The sequence below is a fragment of the Mustela nivalis genome, assembly GCF_964662115.1.
Source record: "Mustela nivalis genome assembly, chromosome: 1".
Taxonomy (NCBI): Eukaryota; Metazoa; Chordata; class Mammalia; order Carnivora; family Mustelidae; genus Mustela; species Mustela nivalis.
Genome location: NC_139020.1, coordinates 186286038 through 186301225, shown reverse-complemented (window position 1 = coordinate 186301225; position 15188 = coordinate 186286038). Strand labels below are relative to the sequence as shown.

The 15188-nt window shown below is 42.3% G+C and overlaps 1 protein-coding gene across 20 annotated transcripts in view; it reads right to left on the bottom strand.

Moving 5' to 3' along the window:
• CADPS (calcium dependent secretion activator) overlaps positions 1 to 15188 on the bottom strand; it is a 469696-nt gene that overhangs the window by 40423 nt on the left and 414085 nt on the right. For all 20 annotated transcript variants that reach the window (XM_082727404.1, XM_082727406.1, XM_082727407.1 and 17 more), the window contains one exon: positions 5387 to 5419. In XM_082727404.1, the coding sequence (XP_082583530.1) occupies positions 5387 to 5419 (33 nt within the window). The remainder of the gene's footprint in view (positions 1 to 5386; positions 5420 to 15188) is intronic.

Sequence of the window (15188 nt, the reverse complement as noted above, 5' to 3'; positions counted from 1 at the left end):
CACTTTCAAGCAATTTTCAGCGAATGGATTGAGCAGGTTCTGTGATGGTCCTATAATTGTTACAGCTTTATGATACGAAACAATAGAGGTTCTCCAATGAGATGTAAGTGATAGATCTCAGTTCTAAACTGGCCCATCACGCCTTCTCTCCCTTGGAGCCGCACATCAAAGGGCATTCTCAGCAGGGATGGGGACCCCTACCTGGGTGGACTTGAGAAACTTATTAGTACTGTTTCCATTTCTTCCCTGGTGATTCTTGAGGCAGATATGGCCTTTTCCTGGACATACGCAGCCATTTTAGAGCTAAGATTCAAAGCTCAATTCAGTAGACCTATCAGTATCTTGCAACGTTAGGAACCTACAGTAATGGTTATATTCACCACCCCTCTTTCCACAAAATTTACTGTCATTGAAGGGACATTTAAGTTTTAAAAACTTATTTTAAAATGTCAGTGTGGTTCATCTCACCTATGTAGTTAAAAATTTCCATGGTTTGCTACCATTTGACTCTGTTTTATTTTTCTTCATCATGCATATCAATATCTGACATTGTACTATGTATTTGCTTATTTGTCTGTCTTCTCATTAGAACATGACTCCATGAATATAAGGGTTCTACTTGATCTATTTTCTAGTGTATCCTTAGCATGCGGAATGAGGCATGGCACACAGTAGGTGCTCAATAAATATGTGCTGAATGCACAAACCCATGAATGAATAAGCCCATTTCCCCACCTCTTTTTTGTAAGCTCTTCAGTCACACTATGTGAATTTTTATTAGATTCCCCCACCAACTGGAACTTGCAAATATATAACTTAAATTTCTCCTGGGTCCAATGGATTAATAATGGCTCTCCAACTTACTTACCTTCAGGGGTTGTTATGACCATCAGTTAAAATAACGTATGTCAAAATGCCTCAAAAGCCATAAATTTGCTATACAAACATGAGCCACTATGATTCCCCTCCCCATCCTGCCCCACAATATTATATGACTTCATAGCCTTACCTATCTCTGGAAGCTACTTTGGAACCAAGAAGAAGAAAGGGGCTTCAGAGAAACCAACATCAAATAAAGAAGACAAAGTCCCTGCATGCCAACATACGTGATTTTCTCATAATAAAGTCCCTAGGCCTCCTCTCACAACCTTCTTCCTTTCTCTCCAGCTTTACAACCAGATCTGACAAGTTTGTTCTCCCTCTGTTGGTGGACCAGGAAGGGGGAAGAGGGTAATTGTTTGAAACACAGGAGTGAGTTGATAACAGTGCTATCACTTTTCCTGATGCCCTGAGCAAACAACAGCCCCAGCCCCTAGATTCCTCAACCACTGGGGGCTGGGACTCTCAAGGGCAAAGGCAAGCTGTCCCGATTCCTCTGTGGGTACAGGGTCACTAGGTGACTATTGGAGAAAGCCAGAGTCACTGCGGTGATCCTCTGTCATTGAGGAAAGGTCCAAACAAAATGGTGAAAATACAAACTATTCCCAGACAAACAAGCTAACATACATTTATAGATGGGAAATATTCTCAGCTGAAATAATAATAGCTGATGTTATTAGCTACATTAGCTTTATACCATATTGCTCTCTGAACACAGTGGGGGGAAAAACTCTAGGTGATGACGTTTAGTACCTCACACTGTTTATTTTAAATGTGGCTTCGGCAGGCTGAAGGGAAAGGCTGTGGACTTTAGCAAATATACAACACAAAGCAAGAAGTCTCGTATAGTTAACTCCATCCACGTGTGGTGGATGAGAAACCACTCTGTGGCTTAGGACAAATAGAATCTTTTAATCCTAGCTTGCCCCTACCAGGTACTTCTGAGCTTGAAAACAAATTTACATTTTCAGTCACCTAAGCAAGCCCTAATTAGAAATGCAAATCTGCTATGTATACCAGAGGGTTAAATATTACCTCTAAGACAAAGAGATAGGCTTTGGGGATTATGCAGTGTTTTGAATGACTGGTAACAGCACTTCTTTCCAGTAGTGTGGATAATTAAGAGACAAATCTCCAATGTAACTACTAGTCCTCACAAGGAACTGACCTAATAAGCCGTGTGCCAAAAACCTCCCAAGGCAACACAGATGAACTTATAGACTGCAGAGCCAGAAACAACTCAGGAGATGATTTTATCCATGGTTGTTAAACATGGCTGCCAATGAAAAGGACCTGGGGAGTTTTAAACAATACTCACTCAGACCCCACACCCCAGAGATTGATTTAATTTGGCAAACAACCTAGCACTAATACTCGTCAAAGCTCCCCAGGTGTTTCCAAGATGTAGCCAAGGTCCAAAGTCACTGAAATTAGTCCCTTGGTTCCCAAACTTGCACTACAGATCAGCTCTTTAGAAAAAGATTTCCAAGCTACCACTGCCCCCCTCCCCCACCACCCGTCCCCGAACTACTGCACTAGAATCTCTGGACACTAGGGGCTGGAAATCTCTATTCAAAAAGGACAAAAACAAACACAAAGTTAGAAACAAAAAACAAAAAAACAAGTACTAATGCTCCCCATTCTGGTGTGAGGACCACTGATTTAAGAGCTGGTATGCGGGGACGCTGGCTCTTTAAAACAGAGAACAGAAACAATGAAACAGAACAAAACAACAAACCTTGATGTGTAGCACCTGCCAATTTCCAGGGTGTAAATATTCCCTCCATGGTGGAGTGAGAGCTAATGCTACACTAGAGAGTTTCCATCGTCAGACTGCTGGCACTTAAATCCTCAATCTCTGACTTACTAGCCAGGTGATCTTGAGCATGCTGTTAACCTTCCTATGCCTCAATTTCTTCACCTGTGAAGCTGGTACTACCCGCCCCACCCCCATGTAGTTGTTTTGAGAAGTCAATGATTACTATTATTTAGGATAAAGTAAACAATAGACATACAGTGTATTACATACTATTATTTTCTATAAAATTGCTTATTTACTAAAACACAATATTCTTACTATAATACTACTGGTATAAAAATATATGTTAACTTAATTTTAAATTTAACCTTTGTCCTTAGCCATAATGATTGGTGAAATCATGGGTTTGATGTACTAACCACATTTTTTCTAATACTCACTAGATAACTACTCAATTATCCTAAGAAAGATGTTTGTGTACTAAAATCATCTTGCAGATGGCATCGTGTTTAAGGGGAATTGTTTAACTCTCAGCTCTGCCACTTACCAACCGTGGGACCCTGAGCAAGTTAACAACGCTGTGCCTCCATTTTCTCATCTTTAAAGTGAGGCTGTTGTAGAAATTAAATGTAACATGCTTAGAAGAGCAATTAGCATGCAGTGAATCCTTTATAGGATTTGGTTGCAATTGCGATTATGATTATTGTACCATATATCAAACTGGTAAATATACCACATATTGGAACAAGCCTCATCATTTTTTTCTGTCTCCCTAGAGGGTGTAAACTCTGCTGATGCATTTTTGTTCCCTTTCCTGTAGAGGTACAGTCCATTTTTTTTTTTCCTTACAATAAATCTAAAACTGGTGAGTAGGAATGAGGTCGTACCACACAAAATTGCTGATACTTGATTTTTTTTATGTCCCCCAAATAAGTGGACCTCCCCAATAATTTCAGTTGATAGTAATGATTGCCAGATCAAGTTTCTCCATCTATTTGGGTCTTGCCTACTGGGCATCTGTTCAGATCTCGTTGGTGAGCTCTCCCCTCCACTTGGAGGTCTACAGAAAACGACTTCAGCCACCAGACCCTTGGGTTGGGAGCCTGAAATTTCAATTTCTGTTACTGCTGAAGACTAGTACAGGACAGGGCTACCATCAGCAAAGTCATCCTCCCTCCCTACTCCCAGCTGTGCAATACAGTGTGGGCTCCCCCTTCCCCCACTCATGGGCCCCCTATTGCTAAATGTCTAGTGAGGGTCAGGTATGGTGCTGAGAGTCCCATATAAACATGTCATTTCATCTGTACAGCAAACCCGTGACTTGGATATTATTACCTCTATTTTAAGGATGGAGAAACATGCCCAGAGAATTTGAGTAGTTTGCTCCCTGTGAGCTGAAAGTTCATACTTTGGGGCTTGGGAAAAGAAATTACTTAATGCCTCTCCTTACTGCAGTTATATGAGAGTTTTTTCTCTTCTCCATTATAAAGACTATCTACATGAAGGAGTCTGAGGTCCCTCGATGAGAAGTATTATATAAATTCAAAGCATAATTATTGATTGTACATTCTTTCATTAAACAAACAAAATATATGCTAATGCTAAATTCACTCCAATTTTCCATTTTGCCATCCTTTGAGAAATAAGCCAATAAACCATTACACACTTAGCTTCCTGGGGAATGAATTTAAATGTTAATATAAATCCTTTTAGAAAAAAACAAATTTTAACAAATAAGTATTTGAACAAGGAGGGTACTTAACCACGTTCAGAATGAGAAACGTTCAGTTCAAGACCCTTGGTGGCTGTTGAGATAAGCTCTCTAAATTTAATATTTTATAATAGACTCACACCTCTTTTGTTAGAAATGGAGAAACAGAATCATTTTCTTTTCCCCTTTATTGGAATATATTTAAATCTCTCCAATTTTATTTTGCTAATAGGCAGGGCAAAGTCTGTCTATAAATGTATCCTGACTTATCACAGGTAATCCCACACTCCAGCATTCATGTGTAGTACTTAACCTCAATTTAAATGTAAATTTTGGGCAACCACAAGTGCTTTATCTGTGAACTTTGAGAGCTCTCTTCATTAATGAGGTCTGCACTAATTATAAGCAGTTTTGTAAGGTTTCCTTAAAACAATTGCAGAACTGACCCCAAAATGAACAAATTCAGAATTTATTTGTTTAAAAAAAAAATACTGGCAACCTTGTGCAAATTTCTAGCTCCCAGCTATTCCCAAGGTGTGCATGCAGAGGAGAGGTGGGCAGGATGATAACAGAATGACTGTATCAGAAAAACCAAGGAAAATGAAATTAAAGGCAACAGGGTTTACCCTCAAATAGGATCTTTCTTCTTGATGAAAGAAACCATACTCTCTCCTCATCTGAAAAAAGGTTTACCATGAAATCTTCTTCTTTTTTTTTTTTTTTTTAAATTTAAGATTTATTTATTTATTTATTAGACAGAGATCACAAGCAGGCAGAGAGGCAGGCAGAGAGAGAGGAGGAAAAAGGCTTCCTGCTGAGCAGACAGCCCGATGTGGGACTCCATCCCAGGACTCCCGGATCCTGACCTGAGCCGAAGGCAGAGGCTTAACCCACTGAGCCACCCAGGTGCCCTACCGTGAAATATTCTTCACTTCTCTCTTTCTGGTGATTCAAGTCAGCAACTAATGAAAACAGTGCCATTAAATTTCTCAAATGAAAGCAAAAATCCCCCACAAAAACAATTTTCGAATACTCACAGGTACATCCACATATTTGGAAGCGGCCTTTACCTACGGAGGAAAGAGAGGGCAGGAGTAAGGCTGGTGTTCATGCTTCATGGTCCACAGCTCTGGGCTGTGTGTTATCATCAGTTAACACAGTAGGCTGGCCACTCGGAGCTGACCAAGAAACATAGAAAGATACTAAAAATAAAATGTGATGGTTATTTTCTTCCCCAAGCCATAGCCACTGCTTTGGATAGAAAGAGAGAAAAGAGAGGGAGAGAGAAAGGGAAGAAAGGAAGGAAAGAAAAGAAAAGAGAGAAAGAAGAGAAGGAAAAGAAAGAAAATGAGCAAATATTTACTGATTGGGATCCCGTGGCTGGTGCGGGAGTTTTGTATTTTTTCTGTCCTTTAAAAAGGAGAAAAGTGACTTTGGTTAAACCCAAACTGATTAGTAGAGGCTTGCTAGTATGGAAAAGCAACTAAGGCTGCTTTGGCTTCTTGTACCTAGTGTCTTTTTGTCGTTTGGCCACAAGATTGTCCTAATGGAATCTTTGGGTTTCAGCAAAGCATCTGCAAGGGGAGAGGATGTGGTGAATGGGTGTCTTTCACCCAGAGGGTGATAGGTATCTGTGGAGGGGTTGGGAGGGTACCAGGGCCTTTTAAAGCCCAGCCCCTGCTATTGTGCCTTCTGGTTTGCTTTTTAAAAAGATTTTATTTATTTATTTGAAAGAGAGAGAGAGAGAGCATGCATGAGCAGGTGGAAGGGTGAGGGAGAAGTGGACTCACCGCTGAGCAGGGAGCCTGACATAGGGCTTGGTCCCAGGACCCTGAGACCATGACCTGAGTTAAGACAGAAGCTTAAGTGACTGAGCCACCCAGGTGCCCCTGTTTCCTGGTTTTAAATACTGAAAACCTCAGATGAAAAGTGCAGAAAGTAGTTATGAAATTTATGTTCAGGTTTTGGGGAGAGAGTGTCATGTTTGAGAGTATGGGGTTCGATGTCAGATCTGGGTTCCAATCCAAGCTCTATGACTTACAGGCTGCGTGACCTTGGGTAAGCTACTTCAGCATTCTGAGTCTCAGTTATCTCATCAGCAAAATGCAGCCACTAGTAGATACCTATTTCAGCTGGGTCATCTGAAGGTTAGTGCACACAAAGTTCTAGAACAGCATAGGCACCGACCAAATGGCTGCTAAGACCATCAATTCATAAGCAAATGTGGGAGGGCTCTGTGTGCTGGGCTACATCAATGAAGAGCTGGCTTTGAGGAATAACACCTATAGGAGTATGTCTGCTCTTCTTTGTTTCATTTGGACCCAGGTCATGTTACTCTAGGCACAGGTGAGACCAACGAGCTATATTTGGGGTCAGAGAGGGTTTTTAGTCTTACTGGAAACTGCAAAGACTGCAAGGCACAGGTCACATTTCACACCACAGGTAGGCTTCTTCTTGCCCTTTGGGTGAGACCAATATCAAGAATCACAGCTTCTACCCACATGTCTCCTAAGAAAGGATCTAGGGGAGCATTTCCCCTTATTGCTCTTTTTTTTCCAAAGCTACTTTTCACAATACCAACTCCCAAGTAAGAGAAACCAGTGAACCAATGGTGGGGATTGGGGGCGCAAGAGCCAGGGATTAAGCATCCAAAATTCTGTTAAGTGGCAGAACTAGTTGACCCTCAAGTCCATCAGGTTCCATAGCTTTGGTTTCTAGAATAGGGTGTAATTTTGGGTACTTCACAGGTCTGAGGCCTGACCTAATGAAAAAAAGCATATGAGAAAGTGCTTCATAAACTTTAAAAGGCTGACCACACATATCGCACAACTAATTATTGAGAGGGCAATGCATCCAAACATCTGGAATCATCACCAGCACCCAAGATAATTCCTAGATTCTCCTGTTGATAGATTCTCTTAGACCCCTCCACTTTTTCTTTGCAACACTGATTGTAACTGTAATTCAGTAATTTTGTACAATGTCTGTATCACACAGAATGTCATGTCTTGCTCACAGCTGTCTCCCCAGCTGTGTACAAATATCATATTTGGTACCTGGTTTAAAAAGGGCACCCAGGAAAAATGGGCAGAAGGAAGGCAGTAGAGAAAGAAAGTGGCCAGTGATGGCTTCAGGGTGGTTGAAAATTAAGCAAGGGAATGGCCAGATTGAGAAGCCATTCATGAGTCAAAGGGAAAGCCGACATTCTGAAAGCTGACCTCTTGCAAAGGCTGGTGGGCAAAAGGAGAAGGCCCACACTGGGCCATTAAAGGGATATCAGGAAAGCTTTCCAGATTTCACACAATTAACATTTCTACTAAATGAGTCCCAACACCAAATCTTTCCTGTCCATTCCAGATGCAGAATTTAGTTTGGGCAAGAAGGTGGCTTTCCATTCTTTCAAGTCTCCCTCACTTACAATATCTAACATTTATACGATGTTTTTTGCTTTGCAAAGCACATTCATTACAGTTCTTCTTGAAGCCACCCAGCAAAATGGGGGCTATGAAGCATATCTATTTACAAATGAGAACAATAAAACCCACAGCATTTAAGAATTCATTTGCTCATGAGCTAGGCCAGAAGGCAGAGAAGGCAGGACTCAAATGTGGTCTCCTGAGCTCCTATTTTTCCTTTGGGACTCCTGACCTCCTCCCTCATGGCAGAAATGTATAAGAGGAATTCAAACATCAGTGATTGTTGGGGCAGGTGCTGGTAAAATAATTCTTCTCGACTAGAAACTGCCTCCTTGCTCTGTGGAGTCAGTGCTTGGCAGTTGGTAAGAGTTTTGCTACAGCTGAAATGATCAACCTTTAAACACGCCTACTCTCCATTTACCACTAACATGCAGTTTCAATTCAGAGAATGACACCAGTCAAGTTCTATTCCTTTCAAGGCAGTTTGGGAAGATCAGGCAAGCTCTATGTCATGAATGAAAAACCTTACACTTGACTACATCCAGCAGCCTTCTGTTTCTCACCGGATAACTGCAGACTTGTATTCTCTCTTAGTGATTTTCCTCCCATCCCATAGTAACAAGGAAAAATAGCTCGGAGTGAAATGTGGTCCCACTTTTGTTTAGAAAAATGTGGTGTATCACTTTTGGTTCTGGCCACTGAACTTTATGGAGATTGATGATGAGGTTAGAGGAGCGTCTTCTTATAAGGAAAATGACAACAGAGAGATCTTGCCTAGAAAATGAAATGTTCGTTTGGTATTAATTAAGGAGATTCCATGTGGAAAGACTGAGCTTTTTCATGGTGATTCTAGATCATGGAATCAGGATGGATGAGTTGAATGAAGGGTGCCACGAGAAGGTTCAAACAGCTCTCTCAGTCCATCCAGGCACTGGTCATCTCTGATGGTTGAGGAGCTCAAGCAGGAGCTCTGTGGAGAGCTCTGGATGTGAGCCTTCTCTGGGTGACAATGTTACCTCCAAGGCTGCTTCATCTTCTGACTCTAGTCTCCTTAAGAGGTGAGAAGCTTCCATCAGTTCTGTCTTTTGAGAATAGACGTTGAGATATAGCAGAGTGAATAAATTTGCAAAGCCAGCATCAGAACTCTGGTTCCTGAACTCATTCCTGCCTACCGTCAACTGTGCTGCCTTTAAATATCACATTTATTTTCAGTATCCATAGGATATGTTTTTGCCAGCTATATTCTCAGAGGAAGGACCAGATCCTCCCAACCCATGAGGGCTTCAGAATTATTGCCAAGGGTCAGAAAAATTCAAGTGCACGACAGACACTGTCTTTAGATCAAATCAGTAACAGGCCCTATGGTCTACACTGGATGCTTTTCCATTATATATAGATGTTATTTTAATGAATAAAACACCCATTTCTTTAAAGGTACTACCTATATTACAGAATTTTGTCATTATGTATGTTTTCCCATCAGTGCTCTCAGAAGTGTGTGTGTGTGCACGTGTGTGCTAGTTTCTTTTCTTTTTTTAACTTTAAATGAAATCCTCCTAGTGAAGTGGCTAAGATGAGCTCCGCATTGGTGGGATTAGAAGTCTGGCTTTGCCATTTTCTAGCTTGGTGACTTTGAACAGGTTACTGAACCTCTCTGAGCCTCCTCTGCAGATGGGATGATCATAATCTTACTCAAAGGGATACTGCAAGGACTGAATGAGATAACCCATCTAACTGTATAGGACAGTACTGGCACAGGGTAAAAGCTGCTTAAGGTAACTTTACCTCATGGTTACTGGAAATACTGGCTTATTGGTGTAAATGAAGTACATGCTCCTTGTCCTGGTGATGGTGGTGACAGTTTCACCCTTCATCTCTAGTACATGGGCAATTTCTTGCCATAAAAAGGATGCTAGAATCTCCCGAGGTTACCAACAGGTATCTGATTCTCAGTCTGGTATACTTTCTGCCAATTCACCGAACATTTTGTAGACTAGAGACTCACCCTCAAAACCTTGAGGCAGATGGCAAAGGTCTGTTCACTAACTCAGGATGGCTGAGTTTAGGCCTGAGCAAGTGGGCATTTCCCCAAGCCAGGGCTCTCAGTTATAGTCAACAATCACATACCTCCTGCTCTCTGGGACCAAGCCATGTGCTCTGGGGTGCTCTGGGGAGAGGGAGGGGTTTGCCTCAGATACCTGGTTTGGCACCTTTTCTAAGTAGGCACTCAGCTACCCTAAGGAAAAGGCAAGAACTGTGACTTCATCCATATGTCATTTCCTGAAATCCTTGCATTCTGACCATCCCGCTGATAGGACAAAGAATACCCTTTCTCTAACAGCATCCATGGATACTGGCCCCCCTTCCCCTGACCTCCAGAAAGTCCCAGAAAGACTTTCCCAGTTCTGGGAAAAGGGGTCAGAAAAGGAGACAGAAGGTAGGAAAGCCTGAGGGAAACCAAGGATGATGGGAGGGAGACAAAGTGTCAGCTAACAACTTGTTCATGTTCTCACATGCTTGAAGCAAAGAACACTTATTATGTACGAGGCACCACTTCGGGGGCTGTAGAGGAAGGCATTTGCTCCACGACTCCTGGCCCCTTCCTTCCATGATGTCTAAGTGTACAATCTCTCCAAACACAGAATGAGTCATGTCCATCCACAACTAGTAACTATAAGTAACATTTCTGAGTGTTTATGTCTTGCCAGGCAATGAGTCAGGAATACTGCATTTGTTATATTTAATCCTCATAACCACCTATTAATTATTCCATTTTACAGTTGAAGAAACTGAGGCTCAAAGAGATGAAGAGACTTGGCTTAAAGTTATGCAGCTAAGAAGTCAAAACTTTGGACCTCCTATCCCCTAAGCTGCTTATTATTCAGTTAAAAACAAACAAGTAAATAGAAGCCACTTTTACTGACCAGTCATATGTAACTCTTGTCCTGTGTGTGTGTGTGTGTGCGTGTGTGTAGACACAACCTCAGATGGCTTCTCCGGGAAAAATGTATGAGGGATTTGAATAATTGTCTGCAATGACTCAGTCGGGGCAGAATGTCCAAAACGGTTTCTCTGGCCTGAATGTCTCAGCTAATTACCTCGACCCTCCACCTGACTTAGTGTATGTAGACAGGCTTAATGGTTTCTCTATTGAGCTCTTCCATTATATTTCAGGTGCCCAAGGTAATCTTTTCATTGAACACTCACCATCCTGGGATTTTCACAATGCTGATGACTAAGGGATTTTCTTCTGCCTGGTCCTAATAAGGGGACCTGAGTTAATCATTGTGTAGCTTTGATAGGAAGCACGGTGGGGGCTTAAACCACTTCTCTTGCTTCATTAGGGGAAAAAGCAACCCAGGTGCAGACCACGAGGACCTCAGGGTTTGATACTATTAAATCAATGCACAGACAAAAAAAAAAAAAAAAAAAAAAAAGAAAGAAAGAAAGAAAGAAAAAGTGGATTAGGCCCTTTTTGCAAACAGAAATCTAGTGGGTAAGACTCAAAGATGGAAGAAAAAAGAAGTCTGAACAGATACCACTGCCTTAGTGACTATCTGAGCTCTCTTTTCTCACCACGGTCGCTTAAGAAAACATCAACCAAGGAAGTGTTTTATTCTCCACACAAGCTAAAGCCACCCCAGTTTGTTTGACTTCATCAGAGCCTAGAGCTGATTTCTCCGCTACTGCCTAGAAAAGACCAGCCACGCTGCTACTTCATGGGGCTAGCAACATTTACTTCAGTGTTTGGCTTTTGAGATTTCAGTTGCAAGGATCATTTTGCTATTTTGTGCCTTTCTCCATTTTTCTAACCCAGGCGATCACAGAGATCTGGATTACTACTACTATTGTTTTGCAAGTCGAGGCAGTTCAGCATGTAAAAATGTTATGTAGGACCGCCACCAGGCATAAAATAATTATTTCTCCGGGCACCTGGGTGGCTCGGTTGAGGGTTGGACTCTTGGTTTTGGCTCAGGTCATTATCTCATGGCTCGTGGGATGAGCCCCACTATGGGCTCTGAGCTCAGTGGGGGAGTCCGCTTGAGATTCCCTCTGCCCCTCTCACCAATGCTCAAATAAATAAATCTTTAAAAACAATCATCTCTCTTATGTTGAATTTTATTATCTATTACCATCCTCGTGTCTATGAAAAGTAAGAACTGGAACACCTGGGTGGCTCCGTCGGTTGAGCGTCTGCCTTCGGCTCAGGTCATGACCCCAGGGTCCTGGGATCGAGTGCCACATTGGGGTCCTTGCTCAGCCGGGAGCCTGCTTCTCCCTCTGCCTGCTGCTCCCCCTGCTTGTGCTCATTCCCTCAATCTCTCTGACAAATAAATAAATAAAATCTCTAAAAAAGGAAAACAAAACAGAAAAGTAAGAACTTCTCTCTCTCTCCTCAGTGCCTACACTTCCTGATACATAGCAGGGGCTCAGTACAAATCTGTTGACAGAATGAACTTCTGGGCATGGCACTCTTTACTTAGTACCCAGGATGGAGGTTTCTAGCATTTTCTTGTAGTTGGTTTTTAAGTTACAGCAGCCTTAAAAAGACACTGAAAAAAAGTGTGGGCAAAAGGAACTGGTATTTGTTGCCTCTGTGGGAAGGGCTGAAAGGGTCTCTTGTTCTCAGGCAGCATGGGCAATACAGTGCAGGGGTAAGAGTGAGGGGAGGTGGAGGGACGAGTTCGACACTGAGGCTGGCATCTAGTTCTATCACCTTCCTGTTGTGGGCCAGTGAATTAACTTCTCTAAACATTAGCTTCCCCATTTGAAAATAGTGACAATAGTAACTCCTCAAAAGGCGGTTGTATGAATTACTAATTTAAAAAAGGATAGTTTTTCAAAGTGTTTAATATGTGCAGGGCACTATTCTAAGCATTTGATTTCTATTGATTCCTTTAGTGCAGGTTAAGGATTAAACAAGTTAATGTATATTAAAAACCTTTGCACAGGGCCTGGGATGTAAGTACATGTTCAATAAATGTTGGTATTAATTTTACGTTCTCTTTTCCTGCCACCTGCAAAGGGGCTGATTTGATCGGTCGGGTTCCAGGGCACCGGGTGGGTTGTCTCCTGGCTAGCTGGGTATCTGTACACCAAAGTGCTTCAGGTGACAGGGTGTGACCGACCCTGCAGTAAGAAGCCAGGCTGTCTTCTTTTCTTTGCTGGCTCTGAGCCTGGACTCTCTTTTATTCTATTTCTGTCTCTAGTGCTCTGCACTGGAATATGGACCCAGGGCCCAGGTCCCAATGTGGTAACCTATTTCCAAAGAAGCTTGTCATCAGTGATTTTGCTCCCTGTATGGGCGAGCCACTCCCCCATGGAAAAGTGGAGTCTATTCCTCTGTCCACCTTGAGTCTGGGCCAGCCTATGACTGCTCTGATTCACAGAACATGAAGGAGATGATGCCATGCCAGTTTCAAACCAAGTCTTTTTTTTTTTTTTTAAATTAAAGATTTTTATTTATTTATTTATTTATTCGACAGAGAGAAATCACAAGTAGATGGAGAGGCAGGCAGAGAGAGAGGGAAGCAGGCTCTCCGCTGAGCAGAGAGCCCGATGCGGGACTCGATCCCAGGACTCTGAGATCATGACCTGAGCCGAAGGCAGCGGCTTAACCCACTGAGCCACCCAGGCGCCCTCAAACCAAGTCTTGAGAAGGGCTGGCAGCTTCCATTCCTTACCCTTGCAAACCCTTGGTGGTATATGTGGGAGTGCCTTGAGACTACCACACTGTCAGAAGCCCATGCCACATGGAAAAGATCAGTAGGAGGAGACTCCATATAGGTAGAAAGAAGCCACATGAAGACATATTAGATTATCAGCCAGCCCAGCACAGCCACCTGGTGATGCGGCCCAGAGAATGACCCCTGTCAGAGCCACACGCATCAAAGAATCTCCTCGCTGAGCTCGTCCTGGATTCCTGACCCTCAAAATTGTGAGCAAAACAAAATGACTCTTTTTGGCCACCAATTCTGCCATAGTTTGTTATGCAGCAATGGACAGCCAGAACTTATTAAGGTGTTCCCTTACCTCATATTCCCCTACCTTTATTCATTGCCTGTATTACCCTGGGAGGAGCTGCTGGGTGGTCCCTGATGGTCAAGGACAGGATCTGGGTATTCCTGGGTTTCCTGGCTATAAAAACATTAGTGACTGGCCTGATTTTCACCTGATCCTCAATGATCTTTATTGAGCACATCTGTATGGGGCACTGTACTGGCACCTTATGTATAATTAGCTCAGTTAGTCATCACTGTAGAGCCTGGGAAGGCTCATTTAACCCTCCCTGCTTCAAAGAAGAATGCTGAGACTCAGCAAGGTTAAGCACTTCTCAAGAGGTCAACCAGTAACTGGTAGAACTGGAGTATAATCCCAAGTCTGGCTATAGAGTGCAGAGTCCTTTCATCACACCAAGATGTTGATGTTCTGAAAGGGATGTGTCTTTCTAAAACCAGTTCTGACCTACTGATGGCCTGGGATCTGGGAAAAGGAAAGCATGCTTTGTGGAAGGTGTAGAAGCCTTGGGTCACACAGATCTTGGTTTGATTATGCTCCATCACTTAATGGAGTGATGAACCTTGGGAATGACCTTGGGAAAAATTATTCAACCTTCCACAGCTTCTATAGCCTGATCTGCAAAATGAGGATAACAACTATCATCTTCAGAGGGTTCTTCTGAGGTCAAACAGCTTAACATCTTGTCAAGTGCTCAACACAATGCCTGGTACACAGTAAGAGCTCAATAATCATTAGCTATTATTACTAGTGTTTAATTCACTTGTGGTTAGCTGAGAGTTGACTGTGCCAAGTGTGTTCCTCTCCATATCTTATAGACTAGACAAAGGTTGGCAGACTGGATTATGGGCTAAACCCAACCTGTTGTTTTTGTATGGCCTATGAGCTAAGAAAGGTTTGCACATCTTTAAGTGGTTGAAAGAAAATCAAAAGAAGAATAAATGTTTCCTGACATGTGAAAATTATAGTAAATTAACATTTCAATGTCCATAAATAAAGTTTTAATTGGAATACAGCCACACCCACTCATTTACATTGTGTTGCTAGCTGCTTTCTGCTACAAGGGCAGAGGCTGAGAGACTGTGTGGCCTGTGAAGTCAAAAATTTTACTCTCTCATCCTTTCCTGTGGTTTTCTGACCTCTGGACTAGAACATGATTAAGTGAGAGGCCATGGTGGGGGTACGGAAAAGAATGAAAAAACTATGTCTAATCTTCATTTGCCCATTGATTAGTTGATTAATCTCAGCTACCTGTCTAGCCTCAGGTCCTTATTTATTATAATAGGGTGCCAGACTGAGTGTTTTCTCTTGATGCCTTCCAGAATTTAAAAAAAAAAAAAGTCTGTGAATTTCAGATGGTGTACAAGGCAGGTTAGATTTGAGAAGAATGTGGAATAGAAGCACT